This window comes from Phalacrocorax aristotelis, chromosome 15 (assembly GCF_949628215.1).
Source record: "Phalacrocorax aristotelis chromosome 15, bGulAri2.1, whole genome shotgun sequence".
Lineage (NCBI taxonomy): Eukaryota > Metazoa > Chordata > Aves > Suliformes > Phalacrocoracidae > Phalacrocorax > Phalacrocorax aristotelis.
Genome location: NC_134290.1, coordinates 4,850,916 through 4,875,589, shown reverse-complemented (window position 1 = coordinate 4,875,589; position 24,674 = coordinate 4,850,916). Strand labels below are relative to the sequence as shown.

Below are 24,674 nucleotides of genomic sequence, written 5' to 3'. Positions count from 1 at the left end.
ATGGGGTGATGGAGCTGGGTACTGGGTGGGCAAATCAAATTTCCTACAACCTCACCAACACTTTATAAACCCAACTAGAAATAGGAATGCCAGATTTGGCTGAGCAGAGGTTAGAAGCGAGCCGTCCAGCTGGGCCTGGGACCCTTCTGACCTAATGTTACACTATACATTTATTTCAGAGGAATTAGGCACCACATGGTAATTGAGGAGAGCGCTAAGACAGCGGCTCGGCTTTAATGTCACTTTCTGCCACTAATCCACCGAGTATCACTAGGCAGGTTTCTCACCAGTGAAGCAGGATGAAGACAGCGAGCTTTCTCAGGTGACACCTATCAGTACTTACTCATGTCCCAGCTCACAGCTCATTACCAAAATAGTCCCAGCTACACACCAGCTAGCGGGGAAACCAGAGCTCCTTCAGTCACACACAAGAGGGAACAGTAAAGTCTCCCATCTCATGCTTGGTTTGGGTATAAGTTATGCTATTTCTTAAAAATAGAAATGAAAATCAGCCCTGTGAAAATGGCACCTCTCAGTGCACAGCTTGAGCCAGCCAGTGGTCAAATTAAAAACACTTTTGTATCTATTTCAAGAGCAGTACTGGGGGAAAAGACATTTCATCCACCCCAAAATAGTCTCCCAGTAGCCAAGATATTTGCAGAGTTAACCTGATTTGCCAGTCCTACACCCCATCAACTCTCAAACACGAGGAAAGCAGCAAGGGAGTACTGATCTCTGCAGAAACACAAATGAATGGAGAACCTCAGCTTACACTCAGGCACGTTTTATTTTCAGTAGCAACTCAAGTGCGGCTCATCTTTAAAACATTTCCAAAAAGAGGTCAAGCTTTTTTAATTAATTAATTCCACACTAACACATTGCCCCTTTTTGTATGCAAGGAGAGAAGGACTTCAAAGGACCTCTGAAGGTGTCCTCTCCTGGGTGCTCCTTGTGGCAGCCAGAGAGATCTGTTGAAAACTACAGAGCCAAAAAGCTGCTCCACATGTGAGACTGCCCCAGCACTCATCAGGTGGAGACACCTCAACCAGCTGACTCGAATTCAACCCTCTCCTCCCCAGACGTGCCTCCTCCACTAGAGCCCCCTGTTCCTAAGCACCTGCGGGGAATGCGGAGGACAGGCTCCTGCCACATCCCCCTGCAGCCGGCAGGGCAGCAGGCAGTGCCAGGGAATGGAGATCACCCTAAGGACGCTCCTCGTGTCCTTGTCCAGAAGGGCAGGCAGCATTAGACACAAACCTGCTTCTCTGTCCTCATCCACCCACTGCAATGCTCTCCCAGTCTTCTGGCCACCCAGAGCCGCCGATGCTCCCTCCTTGTCAGCACAAATCCATACAGCTGCTCGCCACCTTCACACCCACTGGCCAAGAAAGCCCCAATGCATTGACCTGGGCTCTGCAGAGCAGCCTTGGGAAACACGGGGAGTTTGGGGATCGCTCAGGATAAGAGGAATTAACTCAGAAGACACACACCCCCACATGGGCAGACCTGAAGGACCAAGGGACTTCTTCAGCAAATCTAGAGCCTCATCCCTCCACTTGTAAATACCCACCCCCCCAGGGCTCTGCACAACACCTGGCATTCACAGGGACACAATGCTAGGAATTTTATTCCAATCCAAGCAAAACAGTCAAACCCAATGCAGATTCATTCTTTACCTTAATTGAAACATTACCACACAAAACACCACCAGCCAGATGAATGTTAAAGTGTAAAGCAATTAACTGACGTCCTCAGCTCTAACTCCACAGCACAAAGATTCAGCACCCATTTACAGAGTGTCTTATCCCCTTGGTCCAGATCAGAAAAGCCTGGAAAAAACAAGAGTTTGTTTTGGTTTCTATAGCCCATCAGCTCCTTGGTCTGGATCATGGCATTGCCCTGCAAACAGCTGAGTCAGCACAACTGTGAGGCAACGCAGGAAGGAGCATCTGCACCCAAAATCAGTACTGCTGCTGCACTGTCCTTACCCTGAAAGTACAGACTGAGCTCACTGGAGTTAGGAAGTCAGCACGTCCAGAGCCTTAAGACAGGAAGTCTCTGCATTTGCTATTTTTATGTAAAGAGACAAACCAAAATAACTGCATATGACTTGGGAGGCAGCACTGCTGACATCCTCCTGCAGCCCCAGGCTGGGCGGGAGCTCAGCAGCCGCTGCCTGCGTCACTCCACGCCTGCCCTCACATCACCCACAGCCCAGCATTCGGAAAGGTGAAGGTAAAGGCATGCACCTATCTCTCCCACGCATAAGATCCTCCTTCAAACACCCACCCAGCTAAAGGGCTCTCTTCCTGCTACGAGATAAGTGATGTTCACAGGACCGACAGCCATCAGACCCAGCTCACTACAGCCGTGACCTGGCACAACGTCACGTTCTGCCAGGCAAAATACAGGTGCCTAGAAACGTCCATCTTCTCCTCAGTCAGCTGGATTGTCCATCAGCATTCACATACGCTCCAGAGCTGCAATATTAAGGGACAGAGGGTTCACAATACTTTATGTAATTAAATCCGTAGATGCTAGCGCCCCGGAACAGAGCATCCTTAAACAATTATGGGAAAGGGGTAAGTGGCTCATGCACTAATCAACTTCTGTCTGACCTTGTGGGATGGCTAATTATACAAAAAGTCAGACCATGTTAGTCCAGGACTGGGGACTTATTCTCCTGCAAGTCAAACCATTGGCGCTCTGGCATTCTGCTGCTCTCTATAAAACACTGCATATAAAACAGGCTCTGCCTGCGGAATGCCCCTGGCAGCCACATCCCAAACAACCATCCCACTGGTACACAGATGAAAACATTAACACGCTGCCTTCCAAAAACGTGGTTACACTAATTTTATGTTGACTGCGTGTTTTCATAAGCCAGCAGCATTAGAAAGCTGTCTCTGTCCACACAGGCTTGACCGCTGCTCAGGGGGAGAGCTGCACCCTGCAGTCACACCACAGCGCGCTCTGGTTTTGGTTTGTACGCAGTAGCGTTTTCCCTGCGGAAGGCAGAGGTTTTCCTTGATGCACTGACCCAACTACAACCTTCCTCAGTGGCGATATGAAAGCTAGGCTTCACAAACACTTCACCCACAGATGCATATTCACTGCAGTCAATAAATAGCACAGAGCAGCATGTCCTCTGTCCCAAAGCCCAAACCTGGACCAGGACAGCAAGATGCCGTCTAACAAGCACTGAACCAAAGCACCTTCCCTGGCTGGTCACACCTTCACATACCCCCTTTCTAAAATACATTCAGAGCATTTTCTGAAGCTACATTTTCATTTTAAGCGGAGTGTTACAATAATCAGGTGTTTGCTATATCTTTTCTCTCATACAAGGCCTGATTTCCAGCATTCAAGATAAGACCCGAGACTGGTTTTATTTTAGGACGGAGGAGATAGCCAGCTTTTTAATGCATTCATGGGTTTTGCTTTCTGCAACTTGAAGGCATGCTTGTTTGTGGAAGAAAACCAAATGTTAATCCCAGAAGAGTTATGAACATTGAAATATTTCTGAAATATTCTGTTTAACACCTAACCAATAGATTACACAACAAAGCAGTAAAAATGACACTCTGGGGAGGAGCTGCATAACAGGCACAGGGCTCTGACAGCTTTACATAATGAAGCTGTCCCAAATGTATATTAATAAATATCACAGCACAGTGTGTGTAGGGGAGAGAAGGGGAAATACACATGGAGAGAGACAGCTCAACTAAATATATCTGTTGTTCATTTACTGAACTATCCTAAGTTATGGGTGAATAGAAAGACACAGCTCTGGCACTGTGTGGTGAACTGGCGATCCCTGGAGCCACCCACCAGTGCGCTTACTGCCTCTTAGAGCATTCCCCAACCACACAGACCAACCCAGAGACTCCAGGAGAAAGGCACATACGTCCTGCCTTCCAGAAGAAGCACTGTTAGCTCATTTTCACTGGCTCTCTACAATTTACCGTCATTACCAGGGGCTTTAAAGACCTGCTCAATGCTACGCAACCAGATGAGATGATGTTTGGTGCACACAGTGTTGTTTAAAAAGCTTCGTGTCTCTGCGAAACCATCAGCTATTTTTAATTGTGTATGAAATAGTATCTGACAGGGTTTCTGCACAATTCCGCAAGCACAGAAGAGCCAGTTTACAAGGAAACTTTAAAAACTGTCCAGATGGACATTTGCACACTAAGACGCATTCTACCTGACTGGTTGTTCCTCATGCGGATGGCTTTTGCTTTGGCCAGCTCCAGGGCCGTGACCCAGCGCTGCCTCTCCACTTCTGAGCTCGCCTTTAAGTGGTACGTCCTTCCGCCATTGGAGAGCACAATGTTACAAGAGTCCTCCGTATCGATATGAGCCGTGGACAGGTTGATGGTCCCGCGACACGTGTGGGCCATTTCTGCCTGCGTCCTACACAGGAACAGAGGGAAAAGGAAGCGTCAGTTCCCCTGCACCCAGCCTGTCCCCAACACACCACCGATGCACCCTCCCGTGCAGCAGAGATCCATGGAAACATCCCGAGCAGACAGTAAGCATGTCAAAGCCACCAAAGCTAGACAACCTCCTCAAACAGAAAGAAAAAGGAAAAAAGGATGGGCTGCAGCATTTAGATAGGGCTTGTTCCCTTGTATGAACACCACTCCCATCATTTAGGCTGCTGGTTTCACACCCTGCTGTGCCGATTGTGTCTGCACACCACTGGCCCTTGCAGTCTCATTGGCATTGCTGCTTTTCTCCCTTCTCCCTGCTATCCCACCTCCAGCATCTAGTATTTTGTGGCTCTTTATATCCTTTCCCTCCAATCATTCTCTTTTGTCTAGGTGAGCTAAGATCTTGCATGCAAAGATCTCCATTTATAAGGCAAATGAAAGCTGCACAATTCCTCTTCAGCCATTAAAACACCTCTACTACTGGCAAAATTGCTTAGTACTTCACAGGCTCACCCAGATGAGCAGAAGGCTTTCCTGGGGCTAACTTCCCAAAGCACCAGCCCTCCTTCCACCCCAGCTGGGCATACCAGGGAGAGCCCACCCTGCAGCAGCCTTAACCCACAATCACCCCACTGCTGACAGCCGCACCCCAGACTTCAGGTCCAGGGGCCAAAGCCTGTACGAGAGCACAGCACACCCCTGCCCCACACCACGGTTCTGCTGCTCCCAACCAGGACAACGCACAGCGGGTTGCTTCGAAGCAATGACCCCTCCAGCATCCACGATAGCTGCTGCTTGCTCTCTATCATGAACGTATTCTCACATCTTCAGATGTTCTTAGCTCTCCATGGGCTTTTAGCTTGATCAAAGCTTGAACAATCACCTAATCTTTTTATTTGTTTTCCTCTTTCCCCTCACTGGCTCTCGCGGCTCCAGGAGAGCAGCCAGTCCCACGCTGCCTGCTCGCAGAGGCGGCAGCAGGTATCATGCCGGCTGAGAGCTGCCTTCTTGCACACAGAGAGTTGCTTTGTCTTTTCAGAGCATGCAAGCTGTGGAAGAGTCACCCAGAAACCAACAGCCACTTCTTAAAAAATGATTTAACATAGTGCTTTCAGACGCAACTAAAGTCACCTGGGGGGGGGGGGAGGGAATCACAAAGACTAGGTTTTTAAAGGCACTGGAGCACAAAGATAAATGCCTAAGTAGTTCCAAAACTGCCTCTGCACCCACTGCTGCATTGCAGACGCCTGAAAATAGCTCTACATGCATTGAGCCAGCGAGTCCTCGAGATTTCCCAGCAGACACACACAGCCAGCACAGGCACAGCCGACAGCATCACTGACACCGTACAAACCCCATCAACACCAGGGCAAGCACAGCAGCCACTGGCCTCCACTACCCCACTCCCATCCCGGGGGCTGCATGTTCCCCAGGACAGAGGGGTACAGAGGCTGTAACCCCTATGTCTCTCCAGCCAGGAAGGGCTGAGCAGCACCAGGAAGCCAGGACCTTTGGACAGGAGGAAACAAGAGTATTTTCCTTGATCCTCATTGTATATTTCCATCTTTTACTGCCCATCTTTTACTTTTTTTTTTTTTTTTACTTTTATTTTGTTCATCCCCTTTCCCATCCCATTTAGCTCTGTGCATACCCACCCTCAATCCTCATTCTTCACCCACACCTCCCCACTGCCCAGGGCCCTCTCCCCCTCCCACACTGCCTGTACCTCCCTGAAAGTGGGTCTGCAATAAACACACTTGGCATTAGACCACTTCTGGGTGCACAAATGTTCCCTGTTCTCCCCAGCACCCACAGACCACTTACCACCTTGCATTTACACTGTGCAGCAAGGTGGAACCCTTCCCAGCTTGTCCGTATTACCGACCTCAAAGAGCTGACATAGAACAGGCATCATTAACACAGAAAATTCAGTTCCTCCAGGTTTTCCTCCCTCCTGCTGCCAGCTATCACTTCCCATGGCACAGTTTAATCTTGCCCAGCATGTTCACCATTTTCGCCCACCTAAGTAGTCAAAGGTTCTAGGAGAGTTTTAAAGACCCTAAACCTCCCTAAGTCCAGGTGACCATCCTAGGGGAAAGAGATGGGAGCAGGATGATGCTATCGTAGGCCTCATGTACTTTTACATGCCCCTTGTCCGAGTCATGTCCAGAGTCCTCTCTCCTACCGTTTTCCTAACTTTAAGACATGCTGGAATTGGGCAGATAACAGCCAGTCATTGCAAGGATTTTGCCAGTATTTCAGCACAGCACAGTACTACGCAGTCGCTCACTGAGTTGCGTAGCAGGAGGAATCGCAGTCACTTGTAGGAATTGCTGGCTCCTTCCCTCTCCCATCGAGCCTAGCAGCACAGTCCTTACCCAGAAACATCCCTGCAGGCCCGTCATTCCTCAGATCTCGTGGATGGGTGCCTGTTTGAACTACCCAGGAGTACCGAGGGAACCCCTAGATTCGGTGGCAGGACAGGCTCTTGCCTTATCACACCTCATCAGCTTCAGCATTCTACTGAGCAGTGTGCATCGGCCACAGGCAGTTGGCGTGAGTGCCATGTGTGAGGATGACCCTCTGAAACCATTCGCTCAGGGCAGTGAGGCAACGCAGAGCACCTAATCTAGCAAAGAACCGGTGCTCCTCATGCACCTGAGTACTTTTTAAAGAAGTTCGACCTTGTTATCTGAAGTATTTTCAAAACAGTACACAAGGAGGGGGGAAAAGCACGCTTATTTCCAATCACTTTTGAAGGCTTCAAGGCTATCTGTTGCATGACAAAGCATCTAACACTGAGAAGACCTCACCCTAGATGCACGAGGCTGCTTCAGGCCCCAGAAGCAGAAAACCAGCCTTGTTTACAGCTGTGAATCAGCATTATGTATCTCTGCTTAAGTCCAATACCCCTCCCTCTCCCTCATCACCCTTCCACTATTTTTCTCCACTTCTTCCTTGTTTCTTTATGCTACATGTCCTAACCCAGCTATTCCCTCCTAAAACTTCAGCACCCCCAGGCCCAGGTGGTCTTTGCTGATCCTCACATGGCAACGCCAAGTCTCTCCCTCTGATCTCCCTCCATGCACAGAGTCCTCCCCATCTCCATCCAGCTTCACATTTTATCGGGCATTCCCAGTTACTCCTTACTTCCACCACTAACAGCCTCCCTCCATCCCAACAGCAGCCACCCACCACACTGCTGCACAGCTCTCCCCGGCTCTCAGGTCACTAATGAAACATCCATAAATGCACTGAAGTCTAAAAGTGATCACTGGCCACAGCTTTTCCAAGATTTTAAAATCAAGTCACACCTTTAAAGCCAGGAGCTGAACAAGTCAGCTTGTGAGCGCTGGAAGCTTTCACAAAGGCACGCACCACCAGGCCGGGAAGTACAAGACCATTCCCACAAGCACCAGGAGCATCTCCCCTTATTCCTGGAAGGTTCAAGGCAGTTTGCACATTGCTTCCTTCTCTGTGGCCTTGAGCATGACGATAGCCCCATCGCATCACACGGGAGGGGTATGGCAAATGTGATTTTCAACGCGGTTCATACACAGCGTCTGTAAAAGCCACCACGTGCTGGTGATGGGCTTCCTAACCCTTCTGGCCCTGCTCCATGGGCGGATGCAGCAGGAGAGCAAAACCTTAGCTGCACTTCGCTCCCCCAGGAACACATCACAACACAGGAGTCTCCAGGTCTCTCAAGGGAGGTTTTGCAGACATAGCTTAGAGTTGCTCTCAGAAAGTGTCAGTGATGGAGTTCATTATGGGATGGAGATATGGTCCCTACCAGGGGAGAACAGGCAGCAATCCATAGATACTCACTACCGACCTTATTGCTGGGTTGCGTCTTACACAGAGGGGAGTCGATCTGGCTGAACACAAACTCAAATCCCCATGCCTCACAGCCTTTACAACATCCTGAGGACTCCTCTCACCTGATCAGCCCTGACACTGTTCTGCAGAACAGATTTAACCTAGGGCCACATCCGAGCTCAACATGCAGACACAAAAGCCATGCAGAAACGAAAGCCTCTTGGTACCTCCCAAGGACTTATGGTTCATGTCTCACAGCACCACAGGTTACGCTCAAACGGAGCATACAGTCTGCTTGCTTGCAGGTGGGGTAAATTTGGCTCCAGATCAAATCAAGCACCAATTTTCATCTCCAGAGTCATCCTCCTCATGATGCAGCACATCCTGATGTGTTCCCAGGAGGCATTATTTCCCACCTTGAGAGAACTGCTAAAATTATTTTCTCTTCCACACAAAACAAAGGTCTCCAAGGTGACTTCACTAAATCAGTTTAAGTCATGTTAAACAGCCTTGTTCTCCCACCCAAGAAAATTGTTTCGGTAGGGGTTTTTGTTCCTTAAGGTACCTTCCCGTGCCATGGGAAATCAATTCCTTTCAATCAGCACCCACACACGAGGCAGGCGCCTGACCCAGCCCTGAGCCAACAAGCAAGCAATCTCCTCTGTCCGCATGCAGGAAAAAAAAAATAAAATAAGAGGTGCCCTTCAGAAGCGCTCGTGGTCAGATGGATCTGCTTATTCACCACTAACAGCTCAACTATTGCATAACATGATCCAGGCAGATTTTCTGATTCTCGACTTTCTGCAATAATCTGAGCGCTGCACATATGGGAGAGCATGTGGGCAGGCTGCAAAAAAGCTGAAGGGAGGTTAAATGTGGACATCGACCAGAGGTGGATGCAACTGAATAGCTGGGAATTTTCTGCTGCTCCCTCACAAAGCTAATCAACAGGATTCGCATTCAGAGGTAGAAAATTATAGCGTGCACAGGAGGGACAGAAGAGGACTGCCTTGCATACAGCCCTTGCCAACATACACAGTGAGAGGGGCTACACAACACGAGAGAAAATTAAAAAAAAAAAATACCTGCAGGTGTTAAAAAGCAGGGAGGACTAAAGCACCTATCCAGCAAGGGGAAAGCTAACATTGCAGGTGAATATAACCTCCTTCCCCCTCAGCACCAGGGCAAGCTCCATGCAAGCCTTGAGCTATGAACCACAGCGCAGGCTACGCTGCCCCGCCAGGGGCTGCACAGCTCAGGCACGTGGCTCCAGACAAAAAAGGCCATGAACTCTGGAGACAGATGCGATGGCTTATGCCCAAAATCATTCTTCTGGCAAGAATGGTGCTGCTCACAGATGCATTAGGATCATCAGAAAGCAAATTTCTTACTCTAAAAGCACAAATATACTTTATCACGACGCCAGCTGGTCCCTATTTCAGCTGTCAAACCTGCTCTGGATGCACAGGTCCCAGTTCCTGCACAGACTTTGTCAAAGCTATCAGAAGATGCTGCTCTGAATACAGCCTTATTCGCTTTTTGTATTTCGACAGCTAGTAGGACACAGTAACAGAGATTTCAGATTGGCATTATCACTCAGGCCCCCACCAACAAGTAGAGCAAAGCTCTTATATCACAGCGATTTGCAGAATGAGGGATTTTGCAAAAACCTCCAAAGATCTTGTTGTTAAAATATTATTATTTGCAGCATTTCTCTCTTTTTTTTTTTTTTAAAGCTGCTTCAGCTACTTTAATACCACAAATCTAAACGTACAAAGCTTGACAAGACAACTTACCAGGATCAGTTACTTAAAAAGGCCTTCAGTATAAAACTCGTGGAGTCTAAATTTTAGAAACTCATATTCTGCAGCCTGACAGATAAGTTACATGCCATAGTGAACAGCAAATCACGATTTAAAGACCTGCTTCCCAGTTCTGAAGGAATACTTGAGCTACACAAGGCTGCTCAGTACGCCAGCACTATGTAAGAGAAAGATGCTCCCACTTTTCAACAACTGTAAGAAATCTTACTCTGTATAAAACAATGAAATGCCTTTGTCAGAGCTCAGGAGACAGCTTTATCAACAGAGCAAAGAGAATAAGGTGAAAAAATAGATAATTAAATGTTTTTCTCCTACTAGCTCCAGAGCTTTGGTTTTGGTGATATCACAACAGCCAAAGATTTAGCTTCAGATGCTGGTAAGATGTTGTTCATATGGATTTTGTAACTCCACCTGTGCAGCCCTGCTGGAAGTTAATAGGACGCAGCAAGCAATAAGCAGCCCCAGCTCACACTCTGCTCCCAAGCACCGTTCGTTTAAAGCAAGCAAGCATGACAGATGCTTGTAGAATTTCTCTGCTAAGATTTCCTTTCCATCACTAAGGCTCAAAACCATTTCTGGGTAGCCTCGTCTCCCCTAAAACTCGACTTTTCCTTTCCTTACAGCTCAGATGGGATCAGGAAAAGAACCCCTGCAGGGAACCAAGGCTGCTCTGCACAGCACCCGCTTTCCAGGCAGCCAGCAGTATTTCAGTGTGCTTTCTATCTTCCGTACTGACAAGGAGGTCAGGAAGAGCAGAGCAGCCTGACTTTGACACCAAAGCATAAATCTGCAACCCTGGCAGCCCAGGAGCTACTTTGGTTCAACCGAGCAGAGTGGGCATGACACATATAGGGACACTGTTGTGTTACAACCTGGCTACGAGCACCCAGCTTCACGAGGGTGCTAAAAATGCTCAGGCTAGCAAGTGCACAGCTCTCCAGACCGGCTTAACCACAAAAAAATACAGCAGCACACTACGTAAGCACTGACATGAGGCTTCTCTCCTAAGCTGGGAGAGCCAATATTGCCTGCTCATGGGTTTCCAGCACCACTCCGTATTGCTAGGCACCTTCACAGAAAAATCCAAACACAATTGAAGTTATACCCAGAAAAACGACCTCCTGAAATACACTCGCTCTCTTCCTAGAAATCCTTCTCCTATTATCTCACAATCATTTGCTTGCTATAGGCCTCAGTAATCCGCACACCTGATTCTACATCTTAAATGCTAAATTCCCATCTTATCACTCTTACAGCTGTTCTGCTTTCTGCTGTAAGCGTAGGTCACTGCAGGGCTCAAACTTGTTCCCATGTTGGCGGCTGTAGCCACATCCCCGTGACAGCCTTGGAGAAGCACAAGGTGAGCAGCATTTAGACTTACATGTTCTCGTCTTTCCTATTCCAGCATCTCCTTCATCCTGCCGTTTTGCTCACTGCAGCTACATCACAACAAGCAAAATATGGGCATTATATTAGAGGCTGCATCTGAACCTCCAAGTGTCTGACCACACACTTAAGAGAATTCACACCCAGTGTAAGCAAGGATGCTAAAGCCAGCATGGTTCACAAGTCACCGTCTGAGTCATTCTTCCCTTAGGAAAGCAGCACCAAGTGTTTAAACTGTGAGCTACAGCCCTGGCAAAGGCAAGAGGCATCAGCAGACACGCTAGACCATTTGCCAGGTTATCCCTCAGCTGCTTGGTCGCTGTTTCTCAGTTGGGAAATATTCTCTCGTTTAAACAGCACTTACAGGAAAATTTACTGCTGTTACTGTGCAATCTTCTTGGGGTTTTTCTCTTCTTCCCCTCAGTGATTACTTGAGCTGTAACAGCTCACAATGGGCAGCTGCAGTTTTCCAAGGAAGTTCTACTGTTAACATTTGAGTTTTGAGTGTAGGCCCAGAAACAGCCTCCCCAGCACCACCAGCATCACCTTGACAGCCAGTTCCTGCAGGTGACGCGCTTCAGCTGGGATGATCAACACAGCACAGGGACAGAGCCAAGCAGTTCACTGCCATTGGGGATGCTCCCGGCTTGTCCTCCCAGCTTGTCATGAAGGATTCAAGGAGAAAATACAAAACATATGAAGAGTTTGAAAAGTAAAAGTCACAGACTGTCACAGAAGAGAGTGGAATTATTTGTGATTTGGGGGATTTTTTTGAGCCTCTGAATGTGAGATACACAGACCTCAGAGCAATTCTGCCACCCCACACATTGCATGAAGCTGGACACAAATCCCAGGTCCATTTCTAGAGCTGGCAAACAGACACCTCGAGGAGCTTTCCCAAGTGAGCTCCACCATCACATTGTATTTGAAGAGCTAGGAGCTCAGAAACACTTTCTGGCTGTCATATCTCAACAAAATTACAAATCTAGGCTTCTGCACCAGTGCTGCAGATCACACCCAAAAAACAACACAGCCAGAAGACCACACCTTGCAGCACAAATCCAACATCTCAGGGCACCCTCCAACTACCAAGAGGTCTGGAAAGAATGGGATTGATAAACATGTTGGTCTGGAGATGCCAGTACACCTCTGGTGTCAAAGCAGATCAAGGACCAAAATCACAACTCACAGCCCGAGAACCAAAGGGTCCTGTAGCAAGATGACTGTTGTCAACCATCCCTGAACTCCGCCACCCTGGCTGCCCTGGCCACCCTACCAAATTCAGCCAGCCCAGCGTCACCTTACAGCTTAGCACTCACACACTGCCGGGTAAACAACACCGGGCTTTGTGGCTGTTCCCCTGTTTTCTCAGCAAGATTATGAGGATAAACATTTCCATCCTGATCTATCAAGAAGAGAGCAAGGCAAGAGAAACCCGTAGCATAGCAGATGGACTGCAAAGCAACACATCCAGGGAGCACTCCCCCAACTAGAGAGAGGGAGTCCTGTTCCTGCATCTGCTCAGGGCTCCCCGACAGCCTATTCCCTCCCACGGGGAGAAGGTAAGTCCCCAGCATTTGCAACTCAGGAGCAGTAGTTCAAGCACATCCCGCTCCCTGGGAGACCAGAGGGTTTCTCTGCGGAGGGCTGTGGAAGAGCATCACCCCCTGCAAAGCACAGTGTTCCAAGACGCAGGCACAGCTCACTGCACTCCTACCCCCCACCCCACAACCACAGATACATGGGTGAAACAGGACAGGTATTGTTGTAACTACCAGGAGAGGAAAAAAAAAAAAACCAACCACAAATGCACATTGAAACTCATTTAAACATGGGCTTTTTTCTGAGAGAGATGTACGGCACCAGAAACAGGTGGGAAACCCAACCATAAATGGCTGCAAAGCATCCCCTGGCTAAGTCTGCCAATCACTACTAGCTCTACCAGTATTTCAAAACAACACAGATATTTTATACAGAAATCCTACAGACCTCTCACGCTCGTGTTTGTATAACAACACGATCTTTTCATTTCCATTAACCTTGCACACAACATGAAGACCAGTCTCTGCTGGCGAAACTGCAGATGTTTGACCCCTCTGTCGCTCCATACCTGAATACACAGGGACCAGTCTCATCGCTGTTTGTGTGTTCTCCACTCTATGGCAACCCAGAAACATTTGGTTCAGACAAAACCCACTTTAACTCCTGCCCCCCTGCAAGCGAGAGAAGCTGGAAGGCCTTGCAGATGACACCCTCACTGCCTCTCGTACCACTGACCTCTCCTGACTCGGAGATTAAGGCCTATTTTTCCTACTGTATCCTTCACAGATTAAGTTGAAACCAGTTTATTCCTTTCATTTTTCCATCACACTGGAAAATATCATATCATTAAGGGCTCTGCCGCCATAGAGAAATATTTATGCCAGCTGCATAACTGGGAAATGCCCTTTAGAGTAAGCTGCAGAGACTACTGCAGGCAAAAGCAAGAACAGGAATCAAGGACAGGGAAACAAAATAAGCAGAATTTGGCAATGCAATAGATGGGGACAGAAAATAGGAGATACTGAATGGTTTTACACTGCCTAGCCCACAATAAGAGCAATGCATTGAAACACTTTCAGCAGATATTTTTTTTTTAAGATAATGCAGAAGAATCACCACGGTCCTCAAGGGTAATCAGGCTGATCCTTTTCTTAATTGAGGATGGAAATTTCTCTCAGGGGATTTTGTTTCATTATCAGGAGTGGGGGCAGCACAAAAGACAACACAGTCACAAGCCTCCGTGGCACAGGAAAGGCCATTTGTGCCCGTCTGCCATGCGACTGAGCAGCAAGGCTCGCTCTTCCCACAGGACGCTGCTCTCTGCTTGCGTTCCACAAACCACAAGCCAACTCTGGACAACACACAAGGATTTCCATGCGGAAATCACAGTCTAACAAGACTATCTGGATTAGGTCGAGCTCTCCGATCCTTCAGTGATGCCAGTGGCACGGCCAGCACCCACCAGCATTCCCACATGCAGTGGGGACAGGAGCCGTACTCCCTGTCTCACCCCACCACCAAAAGGCTGTTGTGCCACCACCGCCTCCCTGCCATCGCTCGCAGCAGCCAGCAGCCCCCTCCCAACCTCAGTACCAGCCTCCAGCCCCACCACCACTTCAGGGTCCTCTGAGCCCCAGCAGTTCATTAGTGCTGAAGTCTGGTGCTCGGTTTCACAGTCACCACCATCCTGTCCTCAATATAGGAACATCTGAAATATTTCATGCAGAGCAGCCCCATAGCTGTGTTACAGAAAGCTGTCTCCACAAGTGCTTCATGGCACACTTCCTGATAAACTGAGATATTGCATATCCTTTGTTCAGAATAATAGGGGGTATAAAGTCAGTGAAGTCTCTGCATTCAGTTTTATGCATGAGAAATTCCAAAAAGCACTTTAAAACTGGTTTTATTTTGAGGTCAAAAGCTCACATGCCTGAAGTTAGAGAATGTAAGCGTGGACACCAAACCTCTTGGGGTTATTACTCTCCCTTGGTTAAACAAAAAAGGATTTTTATGACGACTCAATTCCAGAGCAGAAATGCCCAAGAGAATGCAGGCGCGTGGCTCAGGAGGTATTTTCCCAGCTCGCGCAGTAAGCAGTATTCATGTCCAGCACATCACAAGCTGGTTCAGCACAGCTCTCTCAAACCACAAGCTCCGCGTGACAAACAGCTCAATTTTTTTCCTTCCTCTTTTTCCCTTCACCAAACCTTCCAAATCACAAACAAAACCCAAACAAGCATATGGCAAGTGTTGTACTGAGATTTCTGCAAAAAGCTACGATTTACTTCTATTTAAAGGCCGATTAATCTGCAACTGGCTGCAGTGGGGACGGGCACAGATTAGTAATGATCAGGTTTAAAGGAAAAAAACCTGCAATCCAGGCTGCAATCCTCACCAGCCAGAGGGCTGCCTGGCAGCTTGGGCACCTACCACCTCCACAAATCATGGGAATATTCCACACCCCGACCCATCCAGCAGCTTCCCAAGCCAGCTTCTGGGACAAGCCCCTACCCACACACAGGGCCCAACACCAATGAGCCTCAGCCGACGCTGCACAAGCAAGGATTTAGGGCTGACTTGACCATAAAACCCCCCCTGTAAATAGATGGATGCAGTAAGCAAACCAATCTGGATTTCACACTCATTTCTCCAGTGCTTTGCCACGGTAGTTTGGCTGCAACACCTACCCCAGTGCAGGGCAAGCCTTTGAAAGGAAAGACCTGGAACACAATTGTGCTTTGTATAATGTACAAACTCTCCTTGCTTCACAAAGAGGGGGAGAAGGAAAAAAAAAAAAAAAAAAAAAAAAAAGAGAGAGAAGCGAGCTCAGGGAAGGTAATTTGTCAAAAAAGACACCCTCGCTCACACTGCCGCCGTGTAAGACAAGGCACCACACTCACCCCCGACGCTGTGTGCCTTAAAAGTTTGTTGCAAAATCTCACGAGCCCATTTTGCAAACCTTAGCGCTTTCAGGTCAGAGTCATCTTCGACATAACAGGAGTCTTGGCAAACTCACTGCTGGCAAAGCATACAAATTTAATAGATGGTCAGGTCAAGAAAATCAACAATATTGCCAAGCTGAAATGTCTCTGAAAACACCCAGGCTTCCCCCCTGCTTTTTTTCTGAAATAGAAGTGCTGCAGACCTGCTGGCTAGATAGCTGAACAGCACAGCTAGCCCCATGTGGCTTGTCAACAGGCAATCTCCTCCAAATATATAATATATCCAAGCAGGGTGCCCGAGTATAAGGCCGCTTGTTTCCTGAGAAAACACTGTGTAAAGCCTGTATAAACGCATACAAACTTCTAAATGCTTTTACTGCTATCAGAACCACATCAAAATGTGCAGGAGTACCCCAGTTCCCTTCCCCTTGCTCCCCAAAGCAGAGATGTTCTGCTCTTACAGCGCTCCCACAAACAAGACTTCCACCCCAAATAAAAGGATACTCTAAAAGCAATCTACCTAGAGGCATATTCTTCAGGATTAGCTTTTATAACACATTCATGACTCTCCCATGCACACAGTAGAGGTTTTCTGCCAGGAAACCTCAGCAGTGGTCGGGAGGAAAAAACACTAAGCCATCACGTAGACATCAGCAAGTGCAAGATAAGGTCCAGCAAAGGGATTCTCTGTTGGGTTATTTAATAAAAGAAATTAAAAAGTAAAATTTAAAAAAAAAGGAAAACCACCAAAAAAAAAAACACAAAAAAGAAACAACCAGAAAAAAACAACCAGAAAAACAAAAAAACAACCCACAACAGTTACGAATAAGCACCCCCACGCTTCCCACCACATTGTGCTATCTCCTCGCCACCTCTGGAGAGGCTGGCAGCAGCCCTGGCAGATGAGGGTACCAGCCCTATAAACAAAGGCATCCAGAAAGAACTCTTCAAACCACTGGTTTGGGTGAGTGGCTTCACCTGCTCCTCAGGGTGAACCGTCACCTTGTTCTGTAGGGCAAGAGAAGCCCTCCACACCGGTGTGACACTGCACAACCGCAGCTTTGCTCCAACGCAACACTGCTGCAGCCTCCCAAAAAGGGCTTTTACTCCCCTTCCAGCAGAAGCAGAGTTAAAGGCCATAAAGGAACTCAGTGCAGGGAAAGCAAAGTGTATCTGGTTGGGAAAATATCTTAGTACTTGGCCAGAAGGAAACCCCCGAGAGCGTACCAGAGTACTAAGCATCCCATTTACGGCAGTCAGCCTGCAGCTGATACAGCAGATGTGACACACAGTTGTCCATCCCAGCCAAGAAATCCAAACCATGAGGTCAGCAGCTTCAGCAAAGCCGTTGCTGTACAGCCGTGCAGGGGGAAGGCTACAGCGAGTTGGGCTCTGCATACAGAGCTGCACCTCCTGCAATGACATTGCTGATGACCGCAACACCGTTAGGCACAACGACAAAAAGCTTCTGGGGAAAACAGAGAGTTGCCTTTAGCACGAGGCACACCGGTATCACCCTCGGCAACTCCTTCACCTGTATTCTGACTGCACTGGACTTCCTCCTACTTAGGCTCTTCTCTGACTGGTTGCCTAGATGTAGTTCCCAACAATAACGCCTCAGTTCAGGGGTATGTTCTGGTAACTACAAATATGTATGAGAAAATGCCAAGCGGCGACCGCCAGCCCAAGCCTGGAGCTTACAGCCCAGCATGGATGCTGGCAGCTTCACAGGAGGCAGGCACATGCTCAGCATTCAAGAGAGCCCTGTTAGAAACCCTGTTCACCTCTTCCAAAAATGCCAAAGGAAGCACCCTGCTTTACCATTTTCATTACTTTCCAAGCCAAAATGCTAAAGGTCCAGAGGGGAAAAACCCACCAACATTTGTGGGCCGTACTGCTGCCAAGTTTACATCATCCATTAAAAGTTTATGGAAGGTCTGGTCCAGATCCCATCATCTCTGCAGAAGTTAGAATAAACTAAGAAGTGGGTGATGCATGACTTACCTGCTTGGTGGCTCATTTTTAAGCAAGAATGAACAATAAATGACGATACACAAGGTTAATTTGACAAATGCTCTTACTACACAAGAATGCCGAAATAAATACAATACAACAGATGAGAGCCTCAAGCAGTAACGTTTCCTGTTACAGCCTCTGCTTTTAAGTTTTCACTGGTCCTTCAGCCCTTGGGAACTGCGTTAAATGATCAGAATAAAGATCAGCCATAGTCAGGTGTTTTCTCACCACTACGTCCAAGAAAATAAGAGCACACAGGGCACTGCACAGTCAACATACGACCCAATTTTTACTCCTGTGCTTTCATACTTACAATATTCAGAGTGGTAAAAATAACATGGTTTTCTACACTCTGGAGTTTAGGGGTGTATCTGCTTTGAGCACAAGACTCACCCAATCTTTCTGAGATCAAGTGTGGATAGAAGAGCTTGCTTCCAAGAATTTTTCCATGCAAGCAGCTCTCTTTATGTAAGTTACTATCAACATTAATGTTTCAGTACCAAATAAATCTTCAGAGACACTACATGAATTATGGCCTGTGACCTCGAACATCACTTTAAAGTCATCACACTTCTCACTTGTTGCCAACCTCCAAACAACACTGAAATTATGGCACAGAATTTCTTTCTGTATAAAATATTTCTTTCGGATAGATACCTAGATGCAAAGCCCACATCGATGCATAGACATATTTCTTCCTCTATTTTAAGGCCTGGGCACAAGATGACAAGGCTAAAACTTCACATTTAAAACCCAATCTAACTGTTGCTTCTTAGCCCTTGACTGTGAACTCCTCAGTTCAGCAACTGCCTTGCTACAGGTACTGCACAGTGTGAAGGCCGGTTTCTAGGTGTGCGCCCAGTGCAGATTTGGAGACTGGTTCATTTGGTTGCATTTTGTCACTGAACAGGACGAGCAGATGCTTCTGCTCAAGGCAAATAATGTCAACAGCTAAGAGCAACTTCCAAGGCCTCCTTCAACCACCTAGAAACTTTACACTGTGACAAAAAGTGTGTTCAGCTCTCAACCAGCATATCCTACTTTTGGTAGCAATTACCTCTTCTCACAGAGGTCAGCGTACACAGCTCCCTGCCCTTCTGTACAGATTCAAGTTGCTGGGTAGTGGGCATAAAATTGCTACCCAAACCTGAGCAGAAGAAGGGAGCACAAACTTGAAAATTGAGAAAGATGCTTATGTATACAAGGTTCCTCCACAATTTCCATTATCTATGAAATTATCAGATTACCCTTCCAGGACTCACTCCCAAGGAGTGCACAGGTTAGCAGTCCAGCAGCAAACAGCAATTTTTTCCATAAGAACTGATGAAACAGAGAGGGGAAAGCGCTAGCAGGACCTTAAAGCATGCCTGTAACGTGAGCGCACAGGGCAGTGTGACACAGTGTAAGATCTTTCCCATTCCTTATGAAACTACCCAAAAAAATACAAAATTTGGCAGCTGGCTTTTCAGCCATTGGAGATGCCAAGAGGTTTTTTCAAAAAAGAAATCGAGAGTTAACTGCTTACTGAGCTGTGATTTGGACTGGCAGATCTCTTGGATCAAATCTTGCAGACAACCAAGTGACCTTGGCCAACCACTTCTGGACAGACCTGAGACATCTCAGCTGCTTCACCTGCAAGACCAAATGTCCAAAGCAAGTCTTGCAGCATTAACGCCTCAAGGCCTCTTCCTGACCAGTTATATTTTAATTTGCATCAGCTGACTGACATGAACACTGTTCATCAGGGTCAATCAAGCCAATCAAGGATGAAGCACAGAAAAAGGTTATAATGGTTAGAGCAAGGTATTTAGGGTTTATGCGTATAAATGATTAATGTATATATAGGATACAATTAATTTCTATTTTATCATATATATTGTATTATCAGTAATATATTGTATTATTATATATAATTTATATTGTATATTTTTTAGTTTTGTGACAAATTGTAACAAGCAGGCACCAGGCGAGACTGTATTACTGTATTTACCTTCACACAGTAAATGCCAGAAAAACAGTCGGACTGCTCCTGGCGCTGGGGACACCACGTCCCCTCTAGCCTGCATGCAGGAATATACAACGTACAAAGCACATATACACGCTTTCAGAAATTTGCCTTGGAGATCCAAGTCACGTACCAATGCTCTGCGTTGGGATCTACGTTCAGGGGCTATGTGTCTTCTGCAAAAATCCTACAGATATTGACCGTGGGTTACCAGGAACAGAAGAGTTAAACATATGGCCAAGAGGCAAGGCGAAGTCAGTGACCTTCGCAAGGGGCAGCTCTCATGCATAGACAAGGATGAGTTACAGCTTTAAGTGAATTTCCCAACTGCTCAGACCAGACTTTCAGTGTTATTTTAGTGTACTGTGTTGCAAGAAAACTTCCATGGCGCAATAAGATGCTTGGAGTTTTTCAATGGAGAAACACTGAAGCTGTTTCAGGACAGTCTGAGACCTGCCCTCCGCTCTCACCAGCTTCATGCTCCTCTGGTTACAGGCAAGCCTAGCTACTCATCGCCCAGACAGCACTTCATAGGGAACCTTCTCGAGAAGAATCAGCTGCCATCCCATCCCTCTCCTCCACACAGGCAAGGCCCATATCCGCAAAAGCAGCATCAGCACTTTATTCAAGGTCACTACCTATCACTTCAGTAGTCCCTTTAGGAAGCCAAGGGAATTCCAAAGAAGCCTGCTGCCTGCGTACCATGAAGGCAAACAAGCACCCAATGAGCAAAGCCACATTTTGCACAAACAGGCACTTTGCTTGGCCAGGTGACCTGCCTGAGCCCACCCATCTGGTCATGCTCTTGGGAAGCAGAATTTTGCTGGCAGGTCCGTAAGCCCCGCTGCAGGTCCAGGCCCTCGTGCTTCATAACAGGGCATTAAAAAACTCTGTCCCCAAGTGCCCGAGAGCTTGTGTCCAGCAGTTCCCGTCAAAGGGATGGGGCTAAGACCAGTTTATTTTTAGACCTCAGCCTCAGCAACATTCATTTCCATAGGAGACGCATCAAATGCTTGCCTTCTCTAAACGCCTGCCTCCTCTGCCTCTCTAACAGTTTCAGAATTAGACTGCTTGAGACAGAATAAAGAGATTTCTGTTTGCTAATCAGGACATTTTAAACTGGACGAAGCAAGCAAAGAGCTAACACACACAGGGGCAACAGCTGGTTACTCTGCCAGCGCAGAAAAAACAAAAGTGAAAACAGGAAAAGCAGAAAGATATTTGCCATGTGTTTTAACAGGTCTCAGTGTGTTGATACACACTCCCCCAGTATGGCATGAGATATGGATAGTTACACCTTTGAAAACAAATATTGACAAGTACAGCTCAGCACCAGAAGGAAAACAGTTCTCTGAAGCTTTTTCACAGGTTTTATGTTGGCTGGAGAAAGTGTAGAGGGATTAATTCTGTTGCATAGCTTTAAACTATAACTAGACACTAAACATTTATACAAAAGCATTAAGGCAGGTCCTATAGAAGAAGGGCCAAACTTGGTCTGAAAGCCACTCTCTGCATACTCTGCTCCTCCATTTAAGCAAATCCAAGACAGTGTTGCCCCGAAAAGCGGGTTCGTTCACCCGGTGTGCGAAATGCCAAACTACACACAGAGCAGAGGTATTTATTCAAGTCATTTTGTGCAAAGACTGGTTCTAGGTGGTAACCCACTGTGGCATGTAACCCACTGTAACAGCAGCGCTGGCAGGACAGTGACTCGCGTCCCACACCATTCTACCAGCCGCTGAGCAGGACACTGAGCCCCAGGGGTCTTGCCTGGGCACATTCAGCTGTTGGAAGGCTTCCAAAGGAGCCCAAAGCACTGCGGGGTGGACACAGCAAGTCTCCCCTGGGAAGGAGGAAGACCCCAGCTGAGGTGCAGAGGAAAGCAGCCCACTGCTTAGCCAGTTTTCAGAGCATAACTTCATGCAGGTGAAAAGTAAGGCTGTGTTTGGCCTCCTCCTTTCTTCCCAGATACACCAAAGTGCTTTTACACATGAAAACTCATGTTTCTCACCTTCTCTGCACATTTGTATTTCTTTAATCTTGTAAGAAGGTGCAGCAAGAACGCAGGTTTAAATCTTCAATTTTTTTTTTTAATTACTATTTTACCAGAGGTAAAAAGAAATGCTGTAACAGGGAACAGAAGGCAGGCCGTTATAGGAAATCTTCCTGTGGTCCCATAACAACATATTAAGAACACACCAATGAAAAAAGCAGTAGAATTTTCTTTTCCCAAGTAAGCGAGCTAAATCACATCACACTCTTGCCTCCTTAAGATTAAACTAAGCTGTTCAGACTACAACACTTGTACATGGGAGCAGACTCTTTCACAGAGATCTGCCACAGGAGAAACACTACTCTTGAGGTTATATTAAACAGGTAAAAGGTGCATCTTGCACCAAGTAGTATGATGTGCCTTCACTAATTTCAACCACAGGAGTACACTGAAACAGGACAGTCAGTTTAAGCATTTCTGCTAGGTTTACATCCCTCAGGCTATAAACTCACCCTCAACACGCCATACATTACCACCACATTGTCGCCTTTGCTTTTGTTTCATACAAAGCCAACAAACCTCCCCACATTTTCTCCCATTTGCAACTTGGTAAAAACATTTATGGTGGAAGAAAGCTTTGCAACACCCAGCAAAGCCCACTGCCCCAAAGCCCATCACTTCTCACGCAGTAGCTCCCACAACAACAGGTTTGGGCCTTGCATTTCAGACTGTTCTCCTTCCACCTGACAAAGATATACTCAGTATAGAGGGGGGAAAAAGGCAGCGGTCCCAGACACACACTGCAAGCTAAATATCAACAATTCACATGCAATTCTTGCATGTCCTCTAAATGCTCCTTGGAAAGCCAAGAGGGTTTTTTGATGCAAGGCTTGATGCACTGTGGCTTTTCTTAAAGCAACTCCTACCAGGGAACCTCTGCTGATGTGGCAGCGGAAGGAAGGCACAAGCTCACCTAACGACGTTCTCTCCATCAAGTCTTCTGCACATCTTAGGCTCCAATACCAGCAAGATGATGTGGGACCTGAAGCTGCAAACGCCCTGCTGCCAACGACAATGAAAGCTATCGATCCCAGGTTTGGGCATCGCAAAGGTCTGCTCAACAAAACCCTATCCCAATGTCTTGTCTGAGCAGGGAATATGTCTAAAGGCATCCCTGCTGGCAGTATGTGGTTTACTGTAACACACCTCATAGATTGTTAACACTTGGTTAGTTGTACATAAAATCAACAGCACAGGTAAACCAGCAGTTCTATAAATAAACCACAATTTGTAAATTAAAAATACACCTAATGGTAACCGGAGTTTACTTACATAACACATGGGACAAAGGGCTTGCTAGATTTAACTGATTTCCCTTACAAGGCAAATGAAAAACAGAAAAAATATTTAAAGAATGGCGTGTTGAACGCAAGACAAAAATATAATTCCCTCCACACCTGTGGAATACCCTGCCTCAGGGCAATGCCTGCTGTGTGACTAAAAATCAGCTTACTATTGGCACTTAAGCAAGTTACTTTACAAATTCTTCCTTCCTAAAACTGCAGAAATTGTAAATCATCATCATGGAAACACCTCAGAACAAGTTCACAAGAACATTAAAACCACACTGTGTTAAAGATTATGCGCTCCTACTCCCATTACAACCATCCAGCCGTACCCTGTGAAACCCAGGGCAGAGCACAGCATTCACGTTACGTAGGAAAGCTCCACTGCCACGCTCCCAGTTCTTCACTACATGCGTCACTGCCTCCCTGCAGCGTCCATTGGGGTTTTTCCCTAAAGCTCTCAGTGCCCCATCTACACTGACAGCAGAATTTGACTCTCAATCATTATGCCTGTTACAGGCATCGTGCACTTGGAAATCAAATGTAGAAATCCTGATGAAATCAGTTTCGTTCCCACAGTGCATGCTTTATGCTGTCTCTAAAGCAGGGGATGACAGGTAATATATTAACCTGTAACGTCCCAAAATGGAGAATATCGGATATGGGCAGGCAGAGAGATATTTCATTACTGCATTGTAAAGGCAGCTTAGGGCTGCAGATGTGAAGTAGAATTCAATCCAATCCAGTAGTTATGGACCTTATATGTGCTGAGATACAGTGCTGCATCGTCTAAAGGTACTTAGAAGTGACAGTTCAGGGCTTGGTGCATACAGGCTGTAAGAAGGAAGAAATTGGCTTATTACAGAGCAAAAAGGGATGACTTGCTAGACCTCTGGAATTTAAAACTAAATTACCAAGGAGCTTGCATCCATAGGTTTTCCACTTCAAAGCAGAATTCTTCACTGCTTTCCCTGAGGTGTAAAATAAAGGGACAGAGAGGAAGAGGTAGATACCTGACCCAGGGCATATTGAAAGTTTACCAACATAAAAAAGCAGGCTTCTCAGAAAACAGTTCAAGGGCAGCACCACAGCTGGGATGTCCCAGAGACTACACAGGCAAAAGCAAACAGGCCAGAAAATATTAAAATTTCTGTCTTTCAGCTCCTAAGCAAACCCTACTTGTAAAAGGATCTGAAACCCAACAAGGTCTTTACCTCCCCAAGCATCCCAGCAAAACACTATATTTATTATACGCTTTAACTAATAAAACCATGATATATCAGTAAAGCACAGTTTAATTACATCATAAATTTCAGACATGCATTTGCACTAGCTTGCCAATCCTCAGGCTGTTCCAGTGTCAGGC

The 24,674-nt window shown here is 46.8% G+C and overlaps 1 protein-coding gene across 2 annotated transcripts in view; it reads right to left on the bottom strand.

Moving 5' to 3' along the window:
* The window catches only part of OSBP2 (oxysterol binding protein 2), a 127,237-nt gene that overhangs the window by 91,850 nt on the left and 10,713 nt on the right, over positions 1–24,674 (bottom strand). For both annotated transcript variants that reach the window (XM_075109961.1, XM_075109962.1), the window contains one exon: positions 4,208–4,416. In XM_075109961.1, coding sequence (XP_074966062.1) covers positions 4,208–4,416 — 209 coding nt within the window. The remainder of the gene's footprint in view (positions 1–4,207; positions 4,417–24,674) is intronic.